The following is a 24072-nucleotide window of genomic DNA, read 5'->3' as shown; positions in this document are numbered from 1 at the left end:
CTTGCCGAGATGGCTAGCGATGTGAAAGTAGTCACTTGGCATGTCCAAGGCCTTAATAGTCACATTAAAAGGAACAGAGTACACTCTCATTTGCGCAGAAAATCGATCGAAGTTGCATTACTACAAGAAACACACCTCACTGATGACAGGCAACAAAGGATTGCCAAGAAGTGGGGTGGGAAAATCTATGGTTCTCCCTACTCTGCATACGCTAGGGGGGTCCTTCTATGGATTGTGCCGACTCTACCCTTTAAAACGTTGGAGATCAAGAAAGATGAGGGCAGGATGGTCTTGTTACCCATCTTCCTCAAAAACAGGGAGGTTTGTATAAATACGTACACCCCTAACCATGACGCCACTTCCTTGTTCAAGTCACTATACCCCAGATTGCGTTTATGGACTTTGCATCAAATGTTTTTACATCGAATGCATTTCCATCACATTTTTTTGCATCAAAAAAAATATGCATCGAATACATTTTTTTTTCTTTTGTTTTGGCTGGTCCCCTCACCAACTCCCTGTTTTTAAACCTTTAAAACCCACCACAATAAAAATGAACCCTTTATTGCCCAAAATCATGCATTCGATGCATATTTGTTCGATGCAAAGGCCTCAATGCAAATGCATTCGATGGAGGGGTATTATGCAAAGTCCAGATACCCCCACATTGGCATCCTATAGATGAGTCCTGTGGATGTGGGGCAGGGATTTGAATTGCACCCTTAACCCGCCCATAGATAGATCGGACACTAAACACAGAAAATCGGCCCCACCAGCTAAGACTTTGAACACCTTGTTGCTATACTTCGATCTAGTGGATGTATGGAGAACGACACATGGGGATACCCATGGTTACTCACTACTCTGCCCTGCATGGAGTGCATACTTGGATAGACTATTGTGGAGACGGTTTTCATAATCCAAGTGGGCCCACCACCTTAGGAACGAGTGCTCGTTTTGTACGTAAAGCAAGTTTATTGTACAATTATCCGGAGAGCAGTTAGATGGTGCTCAACAAACCACATCAGTTGACATCTTATATACATTTTTGCAACAGTTAAAACACTTCCAGATACTTTATTACAATCCACCTTCCACATGTGATTGGACAACAATCTCTTCAAAGAAATCCCATCTTTTCCCAATTCCTACATTCTCATTGGGAGCTCTTAACTATCATCTTCAGCTCATGTGTAGAACACCAGGTTGAGGTTGGTGTCGGTAGGGTTCCATGTGTTAATATCCCCGCAAAGATATTGCAATACAAAAATACACCATATTTTTGTGGTGATATTGACCCATGGACCCTGCGGGGGACACCCCCGCGACCCCCGCATTATTTTATAATGTGCGGGGGTCACCCCTGCAACCCCCACTCCCACAAAATATCCCACACAAAAATATCGCCTATGGCCAGACAAACGGCCATATGTACGGCGATATTTTTGGTGGGGATATTTTGTAGGGATACCGTGGGTAGGACCCTGGAGTATGCGCTATGGTCAAAGCATTTCTGTAAGCCCGCTGCGGACTCACAGTCACAGGATGTACCCAGGGCACACTAGCAAGATTATTGTGAAAAGGGGGGTGGAGTGACTGGATTGCACGCTTGGTCTATAGACTTTCATACAATAAAGAGTTCAAATTCAAGAAGATGCAGTATTGCTGATTCTTTAATGGATTGAGTAATCAGCCAACACGTGTTTCGACCGGCGTCTTGTTCACGGCAGGCATAGACACACATGATTAGGAGCATTTGGATATTATAAAACATTATTATGAGAGATACAGTACAGTTATCACCAAATTGCAACCACACGAGGGAAATATCAGGTTAATTGTGAAAATTAGGACACAAATTGTAATGAAGCCATTTGAAAATAAAATGTACAAAATTTACATACCGCGCATGTTGTTCAAATAAAAGTGGAGGGGCATTGGTGGTCGCATATTTTCAAGCGATAGGACTGCCTACTACCCAGTACAGCAAGACGCGCAGAATACTTCCACCAGTGATATGCTTCCATTGAAGCGTTAAATTACATCTTCATATATTGATAAAAGAGGACCTGGTGAGTACAGTTACCAGTTACCTTTTGGGTTTTCGGTTTGAACAGGCGAATACAGTATGTTGTTCTAGCAATGACACCCTGACCCGTATTAGCCGTGTGCAACGTTCCTTTCTTTCATCCCCTTCTTCAGACCGACAGGTCCGGGCCTTCTCGTCTTAAAAGGTTATTTAGGACACACTGACCATATTACATGCTGTAATTTATGCATGCTCGAGATTCCTGCACACCACTTGAACGCTACATGTTGCTAATTCTAGCATAGGTAAGACACTTTTAAAATTTAGATAGGACTCTAAATAAGGGTTCCTTTTGAATCTCAGATCCTAACGTATGGTTTTCCCAATAACCTTTTGTAGATACACTAATACGAACCTCACCAAAGGATTATCCTTGGCAAAAACACACATCTCGTGTGAACACTACTGGTGAGTGGCTCATCATTTTGATTTTCCATGCCACTTGAAATATAATTCTGTAATTATATTTCTCACAAATTAATCTTTCTAGCACACTGCCTAGGAATCTCCATTTCCTTCTACAATGTATAGATTCTACATTAGCTAAAACTAGTGAATGTACTTTGCCTCACTGGTCACTTCTAGACCCTGCATGAACTAATCTAGTCTGATATCTAAGATTGCATGACTTGCAATCTACTACATGTGTGCTTGCTCACATCCTGAGGTCTGCTCACCGTCAATCTGTTTTAATTTGGGCCGCACCTATGGGAGCACCACTCTGCGCACTAATTTCACAGAAAACGGTTATAATCACAGTTTACTTATTGTGTTATAATAATTTATGAAGCAATCAACCTCTCTTTCTTTTGTTTTGTGTTTTTGGCAACCACCAATGCTCTGCTCCTCTTTTATTTGAACAACATGTGCGGTTGCGGTATGTACATTTTGTACATTTTATTTTCAAATGGCTTCATTACAATTTGTATCCTAATTTTCACAATTAACCTAATATTTCCCTTGTGTGGTTGCAATTTGATAACTGTACCATTTATGATGTTATATAATATCCAAATGCCCCTAATCATGTGCGACTATGCCAGCCGTGAACAAGGCGCCTGTCGAAACACGTGTCGGCTGACCACTCAATCCATTAAAGAATCAGCAATACTGCATCTTCTTGATTTTGAACTCTTTATTGTATGAAGTTCTGTAGGCCAAGCACGCAATCCAATCACTCTACCCGCCTTTTCACATGTGTAGAACACACCTCTTCTTAGGATTCATTTGTGGTAGGTCATGACATCAGCATATGGTGACACATTTGTATGCAAACATAGTTCATTACTGGCAATAACTGGCATAAGCCCTTTTTAACCTTAACTCTTAATTGCACATCGTTTACATAAATATTTCAAGCGATATGAAGAAGGCTTAGTAAACACGTTCTGTTTGAATTAGCGATACTCATTCCCCAGGTCACTGGTTCCATTGGAACATTCTAATCTAAATAACTGCCACTTCATTGCTCACAGCAAATCTGGAAATACAATTGAAACACCTGCGTTTCAATCATTTTAGCCATGGGCATTGACTCAAACCATGTTTTACTGCTGGCCAAAAATATATAGCGAAACCCCTCCGTCAAACTCCCCTGCATTTAGAAGATTAAATCTGCCGTCTGCAATACTTATCAGACCATAAACCCCATGGCCGTCTCTTTCAGCTGAGCTCATCGCGAGGGTTGAAGTTACTTATTTACCTGTCCTCTGGCTGCTGAAATCCTGCAGAATCACTTTCTCGAAAGTCACAAGTTCACTTTGCAAACATCCCACACTGCTGCTGTTCAACCCACTTGCAAAAAAGACCAATACATTTAGATTCACAAATTCCCTATGTATTTCTATCAGTGTGCAGAGCACCCCATGTGTCAATGTGTTTATGTTTCATCTGGTGGTTTTAACATTTTATCTTTGTGCGTGTACTTAAGCTAATATGTACCAGTTCCAAACAAAAAGTAACACTAAAAAGTAACACATCCCATCAACAATTAACTACACTCAATATATATGAAATTGCAACATCGTGCTCAGTTTGCCACAACCCCAGTCATCAATATGGTACGTGCAACATAAACTCCACCTTACCCTTGGGGACCTTTTCTGACCACCCCAACACTATCTTTGGGTGAATTTACAGAAGCAGACTACAAAGCCAGAGTCCTTTCTGATCATGCTCCATTAATGACTGCATGGCAGAGAAAGATGGACCAATCCCCCCCCCCCAAGACCCACTTGGAGACTATGAGCAGAAGCACTATATGATTCGACATTTAGGGAATTCATGGGAGACAGAATAACAGATTACTTTGAGATTAACGAGGGCAGTGTGCAAAGCACTGGCACCCTATGGGACGCCTTTCAAGTAGTGATGAGAAGGGAGGCGAATAGCAAGATGGGAGGTATCAGAAAGGGCCTAATGGACACCTTTCTATAACAGAGGCAGAAATTGAAACATTAGAGGGTGCACACCCACATGGCGGGATTGGACAGGACAATTTAATTGCCCAGAGATAAAAACGTATGGCAGACTGGGACAGGCTGGGTAAATTTGATTATGCTAAGTATACAGAGACGCTGCTGAGGAGGGGAATGAACTGGGAAGACTCTTGGCATGTTTGAGTGCGAGAGAAGAAAATAGGGAAATGATCAGTGCCATGAAGGACGAATGTGGGGCGATTTAAGGGGGCTCAAAGTGAGATTAATAATACATTCTCACAATACTACAAGACCCTGTATTCGACAGGAGTAAGTGGAAATGCAAAAGACAGAGGCGGCTTTGTCCCAAATTAAAATCCCCAGTTTAGACAGGGAGAAGGATGATATGCAAGATGCCCCACTCTACATTGACAAAAATCGCAAAGCACCATTATGATGCTGCCTTCAGGCAAGACATCTGGGGCAGACGGATTACCGGGAGAATTTGTCAAAGAATTTGATGAGGAATTAGTGCCCTTACACCTACAGATGTTAGAGGAGGCATCTGAGAGAGGTTCCCTACCCCCAGCCTAAGAGAATCAATCTTTGTACCCATCCTTAGTTCAAACAAGCTCCCGTTTCAATGTGGCTCCTACAGGTCCCTATCAATGGTAAATCATGATTAAGATCCTCACTGCCCTTTTTGCTGATAAACCGTAATAGGTAACGTGATACATCCTGACCAGACCGGCTATGTGCCAGGCAGCAATACCTCGTGGAACCTGAGAAGACTGCACCACCTTATAAACACTACCTTGCACTTTAAGGAACATTGTGCGGTTTCCTCACTGGATGCCATTAAGACCTTACTCTGTTAGGTGGGATTGGCTGCACGTGACCCGGCAGCGATCTGGGATTGGAGGAGGATTCTTGAGGTGGGTGTAGTTAGTCTATATCAAGCCAACTGCAAGGGTTAGAACTGGTAAACAGATTTCAGAAAGATGGGAATTAGAAAAACGGCTGCCTATTGTCCAAATGCTATTTATATTTGCCCTGGAGCCACTTGCCACGTTCCTTATGTTGGAGTATGCTGATGCCGACACCCAGAGACCAATTTATAGCACATCCTGGATGTAATGGACAATTTTGCAGAACTTTCAGGCAATACTGTCAGTCGCAAAAGGTTCATCCTGTTCCCTCCGGCTGGCCCGATTGGGGCAAGTCGGGTCTACTTACCCATTTAGGACTGAAGTGGATCACAAATACCTTCAGATATCTAGGGGTGAATATCTGGCATTACTTCCGGACATCACACAAATATAAGACGCTTGAGGCCTTTGATAAGGTTATCAAATCCATTTTTTGGAAAAAAAACTCCCTGTGTCAATGATGGGAAGAGCAGCACTCCTAAACATGGTGGTGCTTCCCCACTTACTTTAGTATTTTGTGAATATCCCCTACGACATACCCAAAAGATTCTCCATCATGTGGATTTATATGGGGGGCTGAACAGAGCAGGATAACATTAAACATACTTCGAAGAGACTACAAAGAGGAGGGGTATTAGGCTGCCTTATTTCGAACTGTACCACTTAGCAGGCCAGTTGCAGTTCGTGATGGGCTGGCGGGCGATGAGGGCTGATTGTACACACACACTTCTACAGCCATCAATCCGACAATACTATTTGAAAGAGGTGCTATGGGCACAAGAAACCAAGCTTGCCAGTGCACCACATCTGCTGGCACTGTGCAGGAGACTATGACGAAGGGCCTGGAGGAACGTTGGGATTCCTGGAATTTTTGTGTGTGTAAAACACAGCCAATATAGCAGCGGACTAGCCACTAGAACCTCCTATGTAGGCACTCGTAACCTCTAGAGGTTAAAAAAAGTATTGAAGTTATCACTTATGTATGAAGTATAGACGGTTATCCATGCACTTGACTGACTAGTGTGGTTTTCAGTTCTGTTGTTCGGCTGATACTAGATACTAGCCGAAGAGCAGACCAGAACTGAGCACCCTGCTCTTCTTGTAACATGTGTTTAAGGGCACCTGGCCTCCAGCTCAGTGTCATGTAAACTGAGCCTTTTATACAAATCACACTGTGATTCTTTAATAGGTGCTGTTTTCATGACACTAGCTGGAAGCAAGGCACCCTTTATTTTCTGTGCTGTGGGGGTGCCCTTGTGCAGTCACACTCTCTGAGCACACCTTGAGCCGGGGCTGCTATGAGGTCCCCTTTTGTTATGTCTGTTCTTACTGTTTGAAAATTAATCAAAAGTTTACAAAAAACAACAACCAAAAAAGGGAGGTAATGCCCAGATTACTTAACAGTAATCTTTAGCACTCCAAGTCCTCATCTTCCTCGTCCCAGCCTGCCTCTCTCCTTCCCTCCCTATGACCCATGACTTGAACTAAGACCGAGCTTGGGAAATGTGAGGAATGGGGCACACCAGGTATATATAGCCTGCCCTCCAGATGGGGTGGAGCTACGTGGGGGGGGGGAGGAAAACTATGTTTTTCCTTAAGCTTGGTAAACAAGGGTCTGTCTGGCGCTGACACCAGTCATATAGTTTGAGACTGGGACAAGAAAGATGAGGATGTGGAGTAATAAAGACTACCGGTAAGTAATCGGCACATCGCCCCAGGTCTTTTAAGCAGTGGCGTCACTAGAAATCAGTATTAGAGGGGACAAACTAGGGGGCAGAAATACAATAATGGAGGGGGTGACACATCAAATAATGCCCATTTGGTGTCAGACTTCCCGGTTTTGCCAGGATTGTCCTGGAATTGGACCCTCTGTTCCCCCTGTCCCGAGAGTTTTTTACATTAAAACCCCTGTCTCGGTTTTAGGGAAAAGGAATGGGACAGTCCTGAGTTTTGGGTAAAAGGAGGGTGACAACTTCACGAGTAACAATTATAAACTAAATTAACATCATAATACTATCAGAATTCTACCATCGATTGATATGCTCGAACCCCCAACCCTTCAGGTTGACATTCCTGAATAAACCACACAACTTACATTATATGTATCGAGGGGCGTTGGCGGAAATAATTGTGGGGGTGTGTGCTGAGGGTGTTGGGGGAGGGGCTGTCACAGGTGAGTGGGTCCTTTTGTATTGCTGGCCGTCTCGGTTTTTCATCTTAAAAATCTGGTCACCCTAGATAAGGGTCAACAGGAAAATATCTATATTTTACCAAGCTTGTTAAAAATGGGACATGAAGTATGTTCAGAGTAGGTTTAAGATAATAAAGTTTTGCTTCAAGTTAATAAACATCCTAAAACATTAACTCATTGTCAACAGTTGCAAAAATGCCCTATGCACTTAGCAAGAGACTGCATTCTTCTAACTTAAGCAGAGAACACTCCTAGCACAGCTTCAAATAATGTGTAGTTAGAGGTGGTATTTAAGAGAAGAGATCTTGCTTCCTGCTCAGCTTTAAATAATAGCCAGTCAAAAAGAGTCCAGAAGAGATCACTCCTGCCTCAGTTTCAAATGATATTCAAGGACAGTTTGTTTAACAGATGAACTAGCACATACAGGTGCCAAGTACAGGGCGAAAGGAGGCAACTGCATCCTTGATTCTTTTGCAATGGTAACAAGAGCCTGCCGTTGCCCCTATAAAATGTACAGTTTTTCAGTTTCTGACTGTACATCCCAGGTTGGCGCCTGAAGTTTTCCCAGATAAAATGTTTAAAATAATGGTTTATAATGGTGTATTTTACAACACACTTTTTTTGAAAAATTGGGTAAAAAGCAATTGCACTGGTTTTGCAGGGTAAATCATGAAAAAAAATCCTATGTATGCAAGTCACCAAAAGTGTACAAGAGCATTTCAAAATATATTTTCATGATGCCTTTGCCCATAATATATGCCATGACAAATACATTTTCACGATGACTGTGCCCATACATTTCAATGCCGGCTGCCCCAATATATGCCGTTATTTCCATATATGAAAATACTCATGTTTGCTTTGCACATAATGCCAGTATTGATACCCACCTATCCATCTGAGATATGGCACTATCCCAGTCGGCAAAAGTGCTATGACAGAATTTGAAACTAACTGGCTGCATCAAAATGCCAGTCTAGCCACGAAATAACACGTATCATGCTTGCTTTATCAAAGATGCCCAATACAGATGTCAATCCACAGTAAGATGTGGCTATACTAGCTGCAGCAAAATGTCATTTTAGAGTAGTAATAACACTGATCATACTTCCTTTATCAAAGATGCCCAATACAAAATGACCTGCCAAAGTAAATAATGGCTAGACTGGCTGCATTAAAATCCCAGTCTAGCTACATAACACTTATCATGCTTGCTTAATCAAATATGCTGAATACAAAATACCATGCCACAGTAAGAAATGGCTAGACTGGCTGCACCAAAATGCCAATCTAACCATGCTCCTTCACATCCGCATCCATCATCTTACGCTCACTCATTACACACAACACAAGCATACATTCACATATTAAAATTAAATTACCCTCTGCCTTGGTCCTGACATATTTCTCCCAGTGCTGCAGCTCCATTGCACCACGAACAGGAACCAGGAAGCAAAGAGTGTGTCCTGGCTCCTGAAGATGCGCTCAGAATCCATTTGTATGTACGGGGATGCGCAGGAGTTCTCCTCACACATACAAACATGCAGTTCCCTGGCCGGCATCCCCAATGGGCCATGCAAGGTTGGGGAAGCAAAATGCCCCTGGCTTTGCATGGCTCACTGGACATGTGTGTCTGGGTAACAGAACTATCAAACGGAAACCGCTGTTAGGAATAAGGGCAGACGTGTGTTTCAGGGGCTCAGAAACGGGTTAAAAAAAAAGACTACAATTCCCAGCAGCCCTTGGGAGGCTGGGTAGTTTACTGCCGTGCGTGCGTGGACCAGCTGATCTTGATTATAAACGGTTTATGAAGGGCCCACGGCGCACGGCAGGTGTGGCTTATTTTGGATTCGGAGGACGAAGCTGCATCGGAGAAGTCAGGAGCCGCTCGTTCATGGAAATTGCAGGAATGTGGAGGCGGCGGGCGTGAGCATGTTGCAGCCTTGAGAGGAATTATCACGCCGGCTGCTACGGGCTACAGCAATCATCGTCCGGGAAGGCTCAGGAGCCTCCCGGACATAAGTGTGGGAAGGGCTTTATTTCTTTTGAAAATGCACGCGCTGACCATGAGCACGTTAACAGAAGGACTTAAGGCTTGTTAGGGTTGGGGCAGCTCCCATTTTGGACGCACCAAACTTGTGTTTCTGGGTTGTGTGAAGTATGCATTATCCCCAACATTACTGTTAATTGGTATGGGCTGCTAACTCGATGCAAGTGGAGAAAATTACCAAACAAGCACTTAGCACATCTCTAGGTTCATGCTGAAAGAGCGCGTTTGGCAAAACTTTATGCTTATATGTGAATTACCGTTCATGTTCTTGTTTGTAAGTGTTGCATTAGCCAGCCCAGGGGGCCATGTGTTATGTTTTTCATCATTGGAGCATTCCCATTGTACGTTTCATCATGCTTACAATGCTTTTTGTTTCATGTCATAGGGTATGTGAGGTACATGTATTAAGGTGTTCTCAAGGTATATGTTCGTAAGGTAACAAGCAGTACTAACTGCATTTGGTATTAAGTAATCAAAGCATTTTATGGTATATGTAAGGCTGCAATGAAAAAACACTGTTGATGGTGTTAAAAGTTATTAATAAGAGTAGGTTTTTTCCCTGTGCTTCCCTAGTCCTATCCAACCGACCTTTTCCCCTTACCCTCTATCCGGTGTTCCTAAACCTCCCTACCCTGTCCACAACCTCTCCCTAACCCTCTTTCCCCCCACTGGCTGCCACGTGGTATCCTGTCTATTATAGATATCAGGTACCTGTGCCAACCACGGTGGGAGGGTCGACTTCATTCGGCTTCTGTGGTTCGGTGGAGAGTGTCGACCTCTCTTCCCATTATTGTGTATCTTGACAACCGCATTGCCCTTTGACAGTTCAAGCCAGCCCAAGAGCGCTCCCTCGGCTGCAAAAAGCTTGGTGTTTACACTTGGCTGGTTCCTTGGCTCCACCATAATGGGTGAGGGTGCCCGTGGGTCAGCACCCCCTTGCCCATTATAGACAAGTAGCCACTGGTACACCTTCAATAAATCTATGCAAACGGACAGTGTGGCTGTAGATGAAACATTGTTGACTTTCAAGTCATGTACATGAACTGCACCATTGGTAATGCAGTGATTTTAGCACATTAAGGGATCCATAAACATGCCTTGTTGTAGGCTCGGTGTGGCCCGGACCAGAGACACAGAGGATGGTGTTGTAACTGCCCGCTTCTGGAAAAGGCAAGCCCTTTTATTCAGGGCTTCACGTCACGTCTGCCTTACGTTGCAACAGTTACAGGCGGACAATATTGCATCCCTTATATTATATATATTATTAGTCATTTTCTGAGAGAATCTCATCCACGCTTGCCAGCATCCTCCTATGTACTCTTCCCGGGTATCTCCTCACCTAGTATCTATCTTCTTCCTCACATCTAAACTCCTGTGAGACATCCTCTTTCGGATCCATAACCAGCAGTATTTGTTGTCCCACCTCAAAACGTAGCGTCACTCCATTAATCTGCAGTTGCAGCATCCACCTCTTCAATCTCAGTTGCAGGCTGAGGGGGGAGCCATATAGTATATGTAGCAATTAGTTGTCTGTGACGGGCCACCCAAAGACATATGAAATGCCGGCAGCCTACAGCATGGCCAGTGCCTCAGGCTCAATTTGTGAGTATCTTCTCACCATACCCTTGAGCGCCTTACTGGCAAACACGATGGGCCTTCGAACACCTTCACCATCCACCTGTGTCAGCACTGTGCCCAATTCTGATGAACTTGCATCGACCAAAATTTCTGATTGGCAATATGTGTTGAACAAGATCATTGTTGTGTCCTCTGCAAGGTCTTCTTTGGCCGCATTCCACTCCCACACTGTATCACTGTGGATAAAATTCCTAAGATGTTTTGTGCTTGTAGTCAAATTGAAAATGTACACCATGCCATCAGGCACATGCTTGCATAGTGGTTTATCTTGCCACATCGTCCACATTGTCTTCTCATCGCTGGACACCCATCGCCATCCCAGATGTTGGCAGCCCCAAAGAACATGTCCAAATGCTTGCACCATAAAACCCAGCACTATCTCATCATAGCATCATCACATTAACACCCTTGCTCCGGCCCTTGCTGATTTTTGCAACCACTCGTTTGCCTCAGGATCCTTCCCCTCCACTCTGAAGCACTCCCTTGTGCATCCTCTTCTCAAGAAACCTACAGCTGATCCCTCTTGTCCGGCAAACTATTACCCTATTTCCATTACTCCCTTTCTGGGCAAACTCCTGGAAAAGCTGGCTGTCTCTCAGCTTAACCTTCATTCCGATTCTGTTGGCTGTCTGCATGACCATCAGTCTGGCTGCAGAGCTGCCAGTAGTACGGAAACTGCTCTCCTCAACATCTGTGAAGATCTGCTCTCCAACTTTGACTCTAACAGTCCCTCTGTCCTCATCCGACTCAATCTCTCTTCTGCCTTCGACACTGTCAACCATACCATCCTGCTCAACCGTCTCCATGATAACCTGGGTAGCACTGATCAGGCACTGGCCTGGCTGACCCCTTTCTTCTCTGATCGACCCTCCTAGGTCCAACTTGGGTCCTTCCTATCATCTATCTTCCTCTCTACCTGTGGTGTTCTCCAGGGATCTAACCTCTCGCCCTGGCTTTTCAACCAATGCCTGGCAACTCTCGCCCACTGCATTGCCATTTTCTGCTCAACCTTCCAGTGCTATGCGGACGATACTTAACTAATTTTCAGGCTTCCCTCAGCCCCTCCTCTCCCTCTCTCATCTCTGATTGCCTAACTGCCATTCAAGATTGGTGTGACGCCAATTATCTCTGTCTGAATGCCAGCAAGACTGAGATCCTCCTTATCGGCACACCTTCACCATACTTTCCCCTCACTCTCTGGCTGGCCTCTCTTGGCCCGCCTCCTACACCCACCTGCGAGGCTAAGAACCTCGGGGTCATTTTTGACTCCACACTTTCCTTCTCCGCCCACATCTCTGAGGTCTCTAAAAAGTCAAATTACCTACTGCACCTCCTCAGAGGTACTCTGCCTTTCCTCTCCTTCCCCCAGAAGCTCACTGTCTCCCAAGCTCTGGTTCTCTCTAGGCTGGACTATTGTAACAGCCTCTTTCTAAATCTACCTGCCTCTACTCTCCGTCCTCTGCAACTAATCCAGACAGGACTGCAAGACTTGTCGTTGGCTTCAAGCCCTGGCATCGTGTCTCTCCAGCTCTGAAATCTCTCCACTGGCTCCCATTGGACGCTAGGATTAAATTCAAAATCCTCTGCATTGTTCACAAGGCTTTCTGGGGCCTGGGTCCAACATATCTTCAGCTATCCCTCCGCAAATACTTCCCCTTTCAAGCTCTTCGCTCATCTACTTCTAACTCCCTCAAGGTCAGTCGTTTTTCAAAGATCTCTGTCATCGGTTGGGGCCTCCCTCTGGAACAGCCTCCCTGCCACTCTAAAACTTGAGGAGAACCATCTCCGGTTCCGGAAGCTCCTCAAGACCTTCCTCTTTGCTTTTGCTTTCGCTCTCCCCTGCTGCACTGCTCTCTTGGCACCGTGCACCTGGCCACCCTCTGTCCCCTGGGCCCAGTTACCTGCTTACCCTGCCACCCTCCTGCACTGCCTGCTGTCCACCCCTTGAACTGGTGGACTGTATCTGTATCCATACAGTTCCCCCACACCATTTTCTTATTTTTTCTGCACTTATCAGACTTACCCAGTCTGCTGCCTTAAACACAGCACTTTCTGACTGCACTACCACTGTGTATTGCCTCTATCATCTATTTATTTTCATTTATTATTATTTAAATGCTCTGCTCTGCACTTTCCACTCTCCCCCTTCCATGCACTTTTCCCCTTTCACTTTCCCACGCACTTGCGCGTTCTCAATGCCAATGGGCCTAGTAAGATCGTTTTGTTCTCCCCTGTTCCCCTCCCTTGCCTTGACGCGCTCTGAAACACTTGTGTATGAGCGCGATATAAATAAATTATCATATCATATAGCCGTTGATCCCGCAACATCAAACTCTGGGACAAGATTGCTATGGAAGTGCTGCAGTACCTGTTGTAGTCCCGCGCCAGATTGAAGTCCATGTCGCCATCTATTGATAGATGAGGGCACCTCATCTTCCATGTCACCTCCTTTGGCTCATTTCTTTTTGCTGGGACAAGTTCACAGCTTTTGTTGAAAAAAAAAACACTCTCACTGTGTAGAGCCACTACCACAAGTGCTTACAGGAACATTCAAGCAGTTCAGACAATTTTCTTCTGGCCACCCTTTCAGTAAACTCCAGTCGGTTTAGCACAGCACATGTCCTTCCAGGGTACAAGGGACACTCTGCCACCTTCTGCACCAGCAGTTCATCTAGGGGGAGTCTCTTTTTCTCTCTCCTATTTGGATGGCCAGCCTGGCATGTGTTGCTTAGTCCGCTATTTATTTATTTTTTTCAATAATTTTCTGGCGAGTGTAGCTTGCCGCTCTGCACCTCGACGTGAGTTGGCAGAGACCGGGAACACCTCGACAGGTGTCCGGACTCTTTCATACACACAACGTGCACCGTAATCTTGGTCTCCATATTGACTCTCTCCTCTCTCTATCTCACCACATTTCTCTTATTGCCAAGTCTTGTCGCTTTCACCTCTACAACTTCCGTAAAATCCGACCCCTCCTTACCTTTCACGCTACTAAACTTTTAATTACCTCCCTTATCTTCTCCAGACCCTTCTACTATTCCTCCCTTCTCTTTGGACTCCCCTCTTCTCACCTCGCCTCACTCAAATCCATCTACCACTCAGCCATCCGCTCCCTCTGCCTTCTCTCACCTCTTGATTCTATCTCCTCTTCTCTCACCTCTTTAGGCTGGCTCTCTTTTCACTCCCAGCTCAAATTCAAGATCCTCTGTCTTGTTTTCAAATCCCTCTATGGTCTTGCCCCCCCACCGCTCCTCCCTTCTCACTTTCTATACCCCTTCTCGCTCTCTCTGCTCTGCTAATCTCTTCGTACTCTCTCCTCCTCCTCCTCCCTGTGCCCGCTTCCGATCTTTCCAACTCCTTGCTCCCTTCCACTGGAACCTCCTCCCCTTCACATCCGCTCTTCCCCTTCCTTTCGCTCTTCTCTCAAATCGTATCTTTTCCACTCACCTCCCTAACACCCTTCGTTTCCTCTTGCTCTTCTCCCTCCCCCTCATTCCTCCCCTCCTACCACTACTCTCCCTATCCCGCCCTACCTCCTTCGCCCCCACTCCCTGCTCTCTTCTAATCCTACTCTTCTCTCTCCTCTTCCTCTCACACATTCCCTCTTACTCCTGCTCTTCCCTCCACTAACATCTCCCTTTCCCTCAGTCTCCTCTGCCCCTCCCTACTCCCTCCTCACCTGTGCAATATTATAAATTGTTCTTTACACTGTTTTCAAGTTATGATTCAATTTCCATATTATGCTTATTGTATTTTGCGTGTTCTCATATAAAGCACTTTGGATTAAAGGGCTATATAAATTCAATAAAATACAAATACAAATAACGTACAAATTGGCATGTTATTTAAAACTGTCTATAAATCTTATGACTTTTTGCAATTCCCTATAAACAACAAGTGCTATAACATGTGTTCAGCAAGTGGATGGGTTAGGCTGGTCCTTGCTTATATTCAGGATGGGTGTGAGGAATTTCTTCCCCGTAGTGAAAGTTGACAACCATGAACCCAGTTTAATTTCCTAATAATTGCTGTCAGCAGAACAGAAGCAGTTTTTAACACAACAGAAGTAGTTGTGATTAAGCAGTTTCACAAGCATACAGCATCTTTATAAATGTATCTTGTGATAAACCACAAAGGAAGGGGCACTAAAATTGCAGGATATTGTGTGGTAGTCTGACATTTTTTTTTTAAAGAAAACTAGTGAATGCAAGTTTAAGAAGCAGGTTTCATTTTGGAAATGTCTTTTTTGTTTTTTTCTATGCAAGTGTACCCAGCACAATTGGAAAACAACAGTGTGCCCGACATTGTAGGTAGCCTGCTATTAGCAGTGATGGCCCCACCGCAGGGATATTCCTGGCCCATTGATTTCCCTGGTGTCCTTTTCAGGCCAGAAGAAAGCACACTGGTTAAGCAAACAAAGTGACTGAAAAGGAGCGATTGACAGCCTGGTGAAGGAGCACTTTTAAGGCCCCTCGAAAGAGTTATTTGCCAGGGGCGGGGGGGGGGGGGGCATTCCAGCAATTGGAAGCAAAGCAGCAAATAGGATGGAGGGGCAATTGCCCCCTCCCCCTCCCTAGGGATGCCTATGTTTTTAAGCATGTTTACCATACACCGCCAAAAAGCTGACTACACGCCATCAGATGGCCAAAATACCATGCCTCTCAACTCACACACTTTTAGTGGGGGTGTCTCCCGCCCGTCATGGAAAAATGTCTCCATACCATTCAATGTGATCTCACCGGCAGAAAACAAAATCAGCAGTTTTCTTCCGCCCATGTAACTCAAAAGTTTGAGGAGGTATGGAATGCCAAAACATATACTACCAACGAATACAATGATGCAACACTGACTTAAGATTGCTATAACTACTGAAGTGTTTTGAAAGAAATACAAACTATCCATAACCAGAGACATCATTTGGGGCTCCCCAGCTGAGGTTTCTTTTGCTACCCCTGTGGTCTCCCTTGCTTCCCCTAAAAAATATATATATATTTATTTTGTTTTTTTTACATTGAAGCTCCTGGGCTGTGGCCAGTGCCATGCGGCTCTTTGTTTCTGGAGAGGCTGGAATTTATGTTAAGGCCTCTTAAAAACAAACAGGGGGTTCCACAAGTGTAACACTTTGAGCAGTCAGCCTAAATAAGAAAGAATATTAATAGCAAATAATTTCTCCGGAATTTATGTTAAGGCCTCTTAAAAACAAACAGGGGGTTCCACAAGTGTAACACTTTGAGCAGTGACCCTAAACAAGAAAGAATATGAATAACAAATAATTTGTCTTTCTGGAATTCTATAATTGATAGACTCATTAAATGGGGTGAAAGGTCATGTTCTATGCTTCCCATGATGTCAGTTCGGGGTGGGGTCAAATGACATCCCTTCCTGTGATGTCACCAGTGGTCATGTGATGTCACTTCCGCTACCCCTGGTATTTTGGTAAAATATAGTTCCATATGTTTACATTTTTTTAATTATATACATGAAATGGAGATGGACATTTTCGAACACATTTATTTTAAAGTCAATATTATCTTCCAGGGTACAACAGAAAGTTGAGCAAAGACACTCCGACAGATTGTGGAGCTACAACCAGTAAATACCGTATTCTATCTCCTTCAGGTCTAGGGCCTATCTCTGAATCTCAAGATGTCAGACCCCACCCAGCCAGTGCTTACCCGCAGGCACGTTGGCTCCAAGCAACAGCAGAAACAGCAAGAGCCTATGCTGAGGGCGGCGTCGCCATCGCCGAAGTTGTCTCCGGCGCGGGGGAGCGACTGTTCGGCCGCCCTCAGAGGCCATCGCTTAGGCCGCAAACAAAGTATACGCTTTCAGGAGCCTCCAGAAGCTTCAAACTTCCTCCGCCTACGTCACAGACGTCTGCCGTTCTAACGTCAGCCCGCGGGATTTGGAGTGTGGGCGCAGAACCAGCCTTGGTGCAGTGTAGTTAAACCAGTAGTAGGATTCGGATTGGCGTTCACTTCGAACGATTACTGGTCCAGCTCAACCTTGTGTTGTTTGTAGACAGTTTCGCTGGTCGCAAATTGTCAGCTGTTAGATATGAGTTGCGTAGACCTGCAGTTTTCGTTTACATTCCGCTAGATGCATTCTTCGTTGGGTATATCAGAACTAAAAAAAAAACGAATGCAGACAAACGCAGGCGTGCATTAGCCTACTGATTTGAGAAGGGTTAAATTAGTTAAACAGGTGCACTAACATGTGGTGTTTTCCCCCACTGTCCTGTACTGGATGAAAGGCAATTGTTTGCAAGAGAAAGATAAAGAGTTATACAACGTCAACCCCTTTTAGGTTTAAAAAAATAAATGGGGGTCTCCTGTTACTGCACAGGGGCAGAGCCAGCCTCAGCATTTGGTAAGGGGGGGGCCAGGGGGGTGGCTTGGGGGGGCAGGATTGCAGTTTTGAAAGCTAATAGTGAGTGGGCCCATTAAACCCATTGTGCGGTTGAACCCGCCCCCCACTTCCTCTGAGGCCAGTAGGCTGAATAGCAATTTCAACTTCCTTTGGCCCATTTGATGCTTTCTTCGTCCCAATTCAGAGGCAAGTTACTGTCCCAAAGATGCGAATCGTTGGAGCCATAGGTCATCTAAATGCTGAATCCAGCAGTTAAGCCTTTAGTTCATTAGATGGAGTGTCTATTGGTATTGCCTGGGGAGGCTTTTGTCCTCTGCCACTGTATGTTGCTGCTGTCATGTTAATGATAGTTTAAACGTTAATGTTAAAGGATATTTATACCGCGCGCTATCACCACCGGACTGGTCCCTTTGCGCTCTGGCGGATCTGAAAGGGAAAGAGGATGGGATGGGTTAGTAGGACTGAGCAGGGGAAGAGCAAGTGAGCTGTGATGTGCTGTTGGCAGCATCAGTTCGGTTAACACTGTTCACTGAGCTTAAGTCTGCTTTTCGGTTGGTTGTCATGTGCTGTTGTGCAAGGCTATATGTGGTTTGTTTTGTTAATTGTAGTGAAGTGCGTGTGGTTTGTTGTTCATAGAGGTATGGTTGTATTTGGTTTGAGTATGAGGTGTATGCATAGGGGTGAGATTTTTTAGTAGGGTTAATGGCATCACTATCTAGATGTTGCACATGCTAATCTTCACTATGCTATCAAGAAGTGATGCATGCTAATCTCTACAATTCTATCTAGATGTGATGCATGCTTATCTTCCAAATTCTATGTAGAAGCGACACAAGATTATCGCCAAATTCTATCTAGATGTGACACATGCAAATCTTCACAATTCTATCTAGAAACCACACAAGATTATCACCACATTTCTATCTAGATGTAACATATGCCAATCTCCACAATTCTTTGTGGATTTGACGCATGTTAATCTCCACAATTCTATCTAGATGTGACCCATGCTAATCTTCACAATTCTATCTAGATCTGACACAAGAATATCTCCACAATGTGTCGATGTGGCGCGTTTAAGTAAAATACACAGCACTCTAAAATGAGACATTTGACTGGGTCTTGCCATCAAAGCCACAAGCGTCACATCAGAGTGATGCCTTCTGCCTCTAAGTGGGAGGGCATAAGCCACCCCCAGGCCCAGCAGCTATCCAGACCAATAGTCCATATCCTCATACCTGCTGTGGAATAGTTTGGGTTGCTCTCAGGAAGTTATACCCTCTGTATTTGTGTCTGTCAGTCATTGACACAAGCCCCACATTTTACTGAAAGCCCAGAGTCTTCTTATGCTTTATAATTTCTAACTTTTAAAATGAGCGGCAAAGAAAAAACATTATAATAAAGTTTTTAACATATAACAGTACCAACATGCTTGGTAAATCAGTTAATGAAATATGGGACCAGTCCCAAGGCAAGAGAGCTTTGTTAGACCTGACCCAGCTTGACCAATCACTGTTCCATCTGAGACCATAAAAGGAAGCTAAGTCAAGGTTTCATCTTCTTCTTTGCTGCTAGCAGCCAAAGGTAAGTATCTCCCTTTTGTCGTTCTCTTTTGTCATGGGAAAATAACCATAGACTCTTCCACTGGTTTGGTGAACAACTTTACTAGCAGTCAGCAAAGTGAGCAAACACATGGCCAAACAACAACCCAACGACAAACGAGACTCACTGTAGCAACCCCCCTTTCCTCCGGACAGCAGGTTTTATTTAATGTATTTATTTATTGTGCATTCAGTTTTAAAACCAGATTAAAACCTTACACAAATTCATCACAATCCATTACATAAAATTAATTTCATTACGTTAATACCTTTAATCACATTAAAATACATTTCTTCCTGCAAAATAAATAGAAATATACACCATCAATCCTCCGACATAATTCATACAAATTAATCCAGTACCTACATCCATTAAAGCCCTATCCTATGTCTACCAAATTAATCATAGACAAGAATTGAAACAGGGACTTGCTAAACTGGTAAGGCATCTTGGACCAGCACAATTCCCAAATAATTTTCCCTGTATTATGTCCATAGAGATTGGTAGGTTTTTTAAAGCAGGTGACACTTTGGTTCGTTAACGCTTCACAATACGAGAGAAGATGTTGGAGTGATTCTCTATCTTCTGAACATCTGTCATACAGGCAATCCTCTTTCCTCCATTTGACACAAATCACCCTGGTGGGCAGGGTATTAACATCTGTGAACACCTGAACCCGGTCGGTGCCTTATTCCTAGGGTGCTTTCCAATGGCTGCTCTAACTTCCTCCTCTGTAATATCTGTCTCAAGGTCCTCCCTATCTATATTCGACAGCTTTGGAAGGGTTACGTCTGCCAGATATGTAGTCAGCAAATCTTCCCAAGGCCTATCCGAAGAGTATAGAGCACCATAAAAGCATTCCAAACACTCTATGATTCCCTCTCTGTCACCTCCGACCCTTCCCCTTCCCTAATTTTCAAGATTGTTTGAGCTACTACCCTCTGTCTCAATTGTCTTGCTAATAGTCTTCCTGCTCTGTTCCCTTCTGGGTAGTAGAGTTGTTTAGCTCTAAGGAGATAACCATGATTGGAGCTGGGATGATCTAAGTCCCCCACCAAGGGTAAGTCATACTCCCCGCACAGAGTGACTCCCATTCTTCCAACTTTGTCTTAGCCACGTCACAATATCTGTTAAAATCCCCCAACAGTATCACGTTAGCTCTTGGGGCTTCCATATGCCAACTCTCCAGAGTATCTGCAATAATTTTTCCAACCTCCCTTAAATTTTTGTCCATTGGGCGTGAATAAACATTAATCAATAACATTTCCTTCTTTGATTCAAAATTGCCTATCACAACATTCATGACACACTGTCATTCATCAAATTTGTCATATGCCCTGACATTTAGATGGTTTTTAATCCCCACACATAATCCCCCTTTAGGTCTCCCTTTAGGGCCCCTAATAGCCACCTTTGTTAAAACATTGAACACATCCATAAGGATACTGCCCAACACCCAAGTTTCTTGTATGGTGAATATATCGCAGTTTTTCGGAACAGCAATACTCTCTTTGTGTAGTAATGACCTGCAGCCCCTACTATTCCAGGAGATAACCATTCTCAAATCCGGTTCCTCCTCGTTTCAACCTTCTAGACGATAGTGTTCATCTGGGAACCATTTAGTCAAGCCGTTGCTACCCGACAGATCAGTCTCAATTTTCCCATTGCGATTCACATATTGTACCCTTTTATCATGATTACAATCCACATTGTTACAGACTATAATTTCCTAGTCCTTGTCACACAGCTCTCTAAAATGGTCTTTAATAAATTCCACAATTACAGCTGTTCCGAATTGAACTATTACCCAATTATCCTAACTTCCAAATGCTGGCAGAATAACCCTTTCAATGTCAGATGTTTTTATATGCTTTAGTTTAGGAATGGTGTTTAGATGATTGAGAAGCCAACCACGGTTTAAGTATGGGCTATCCCATTTAGGGCATTTCTCTATTATTTTAATGCTCTTTCCACTGTTGGTCTGCCCTTGTTCACATTCCCCTTTCCATTCCCAACTTTAATTATCTTTAGCATAGTAATTCCTGCTGATAGCCAGCCTCTCCATTTCTGCTCTATAAATCTCCCTGTCCCTGCTATTCAAGTCCGGTCTGTATTGATTTTAATGTTGAGGAATCTTAACCCAGCCTCAATGTCTTCCAGTCGGTTGAAGTCTTCTATTCTGATTTCTTCTTGCCCTTTCTTGGTATCTACATCCTTGGGTACCACCATACCAGAAGAATTGCTTTCTATTTCATCCTTCTTTCCTATTTCCTTAGCCTTACCCATAAGCCATTCTTTAAGACTTTATTTTTCCTTTTCTTCCCACCTATGTTCAAGTCATATCTATTTGCCACCTCAATGCATTCCGTATAGTTTGCCGATGTTTCATCTAAGGGAATACTTTTCTTTTTAGTAATTGGCTTCCTTTCATTTTTACCTAACTTATTTTATTGCCCTTCTTGTAATTTCTCTTGCCCTGTGTGTGCCTTTTCTGGCCTTGCGAAAGAGCTCTTTCCTCATTAACAACTATTTTTATATCCTGTGGGGACTGTGGTTCTTCCCACTCTTGGGGAATCGCCTCTTGTTCATTATTAACCAGCAGACAGACATTAACAATTATTGAAATGAAGACAAGGAATCTCAAGGAACAGACGTTACACAGCAATTTAGAACAAAACCCCTTGCAGGGTAAACTTTATGTAGACTATATAAATAACAGTTCTGTGGGGTAATCTCTATAATAAATACTATATGATATAATGGCATAAAGTGGTGTTTTTATGCAGCTACAATAAATTAGCAGACCAACAAATACTAGCACAGAAGGCAACACTCTACTTTCTTAAATAAAGTCCATTAGTCCATCTTAACCTGCCCCTGCACAAGGATGAGATGGATTGGCGTGTTTGCAGAACTGCATGCACATTGTGGTGAACCAGAAGAAGGAGTCAGACAACTTACATGGACATGGTAAAAATTGTTTTATTTAAATTAAAGGAAAACTCATAACTAGTGTCTGAAACCCGAGGGTATCCTCACTTCTACTCCCCCTGGATCCTTTTCTCAGATGGGACTGGGACGAGGAAGAGGTGACTAGGCGGGATGAACACTAAAACCTCATTTCATCGCTGTACTACTGGGACGAAGAAGATGCTTGTAGAGTGCTTTAATCCCTTAACTGCCAAGCGTTTTCCCCCCCAGTGCCAAGGCCTTTTTTGGTGATTTCGGTATGTCGCCATTCAATCCCTTGTAACTTTTTTGTTACATGAGATTTCTTGGCCAAATGTGGCCCCTTTTCTTTCCATATGTAGTCGGTCATAACACCACCAAGGAATCCTAGTTTGCTGTATGGGGGTGAGAGAAAATAACCAAAAAGGAAGAACATTTTGGAGTTTTTCAGAAAATGCCAATAAAATGATATACAAAGAAGCCTGTGTTTATTTTCTTGTAAGAGCTATGAACAAATGGGCTGCTGTGCTGAATTTGCCATTTTCCATTCTTTCACAAACAGGTTGAGTGGAAACCAAAAACACATATTTTGATATGGTTAACAGCCGTTTTGTGAGAGGTAGGTGATTTTGGCCTTTTTCCAATAGGACATGCGTGGACGGAATGGAAGAGGAGGGTAGGAAAGCTGAATGGTAAGACAGAAAGGCATACATTTCTGAAAAGTAGACAAAATTCCAAGTTTAGGAAGGGGTGATTTGCGCAGGTCAGGTGTTATGATGTTGTTTACATGGAGATTTTCCTTACTGTAGAAATGGTATAAGCAATGGAATGCTTACTATCTCAAGTTCTAGTGAGGTCATAGGATAAGTGTTTGCTTGATTTGTTTTCAGTCTTCTAAGTTTTGTCAGTTGAAGTTGTTTCTTGATGAGCAAGGTGGCCTCTGCCGTTGCTGGGGGTCTCTTCACCATTTAACTCAATAAATATATATCTTGAAGACTTGCCTGCAGCCTTCAGTGTCTTCACAATATCAGGCAACAACTATGTAGGGAAAAATTCCATAGTTTGGGGAAAAATTGGGAAAAGGGCAGATAAAAAAGTTATGTGGTGGACATGGTTGGCGCGGTAAGGCAATGGCTTCTGTGAATTTTGAGAAAAGCAAAGCCCCGCCACATTCCCCGACTCTTCCAGTTAGGAAATCACACATTTTTTGTAATGTTTCACAAAACAAGCAATACCACAAGCCAAAAACAGAGCCATGGTTCACAAGTGTTTTATGCTTACGGCCTAAACGGACGTACTTAGCATGTGTAAGTAAGGAAAACAAATGTGGTGAGGAATGGCACGCATACTTTTTTTGAAAGAGCACAGGCAGACCTTCTGAAGGGTAGGTGACTTGTGCAGGTTACAAAAGTGTATAGTACCTAAATCAGCAACTAAATGTAGGGCTCATTTGGGAAATGAAAGGGTTGTGTGAAAAAGTGAAGCAGCTAATGTTCGAAAACGTTATGAAAAGCAAGCAAACACAACAAATGTCCTACCTTCCCGCATTCCCACAGGTGTCCCAACGAAAACGGTACCTCACATGTGTGGGTGCACCTACCTGGGTGCAAAGGGAAAAGGCTAAACCACTGGTAACCCCAAGTCTTTCGGCAGAGCAGATTCTAAGGGATTTTGCACTTGTGGACAACCTACAGATTTGGGCCTGGGGTGTCACAACAACCAAGGAAAGCAGGACACCGCATGCATTTCCAAAAAGAAGACATCCATGGGAATCCACAGAGGTCTGACATCGCCCCAGAATGTATTACCCACAATTCCCGGCAAAGTCCGAAATTTGG

At 43.8% G+C, this 24072-nt stretch overlaps 1 protein-coding gene across 1 annotated transcript in view; it reads right to left on the bottom strand.

Moving 5' to 3' along the window:
• ZPBP (zona pellucida binding protein) overlaps positions 1-17164 on the bottom strand; it is a 1976511-nt gene extending 1959347 nt beyond the window's left edge. Inside the window, exon 1 of the mRNA XM_069613425.1 lies at positions 16990-17164. Coding sequence (XP_069469526.1) covers positions 16990-17113 — 124 coding nt within the window. The 5' untranslated portion in view covers positions 17114-17164. The remainder of the gene's footprint in view (positions 1-16989) is intronic.
• Between the last annotated feature and the right edge of the window lie 6908 nt (positions 17165-24072).

The sequence above is a fragment of the Ambystoma mexicanum genome, chromosome 5p (assembly GCF_040938575.1).
Source record: "Ambystoma mexicanum isolate Mex_15411 chromosome 5p, UKY_AmexF1_1, whole genome shotgun sequence".
NCBI classification, from domain to species: Eukaryota; Metazoa; Chordata; class Amphibia; order Caudata; family Ambystomatidae; genus Ambystoma; species Ambystoma mexicanum.
Note: the sequence above shows the minus strand (reverse complement) of the source record. Positions and strands in the feature narration are given on the sequence as shown.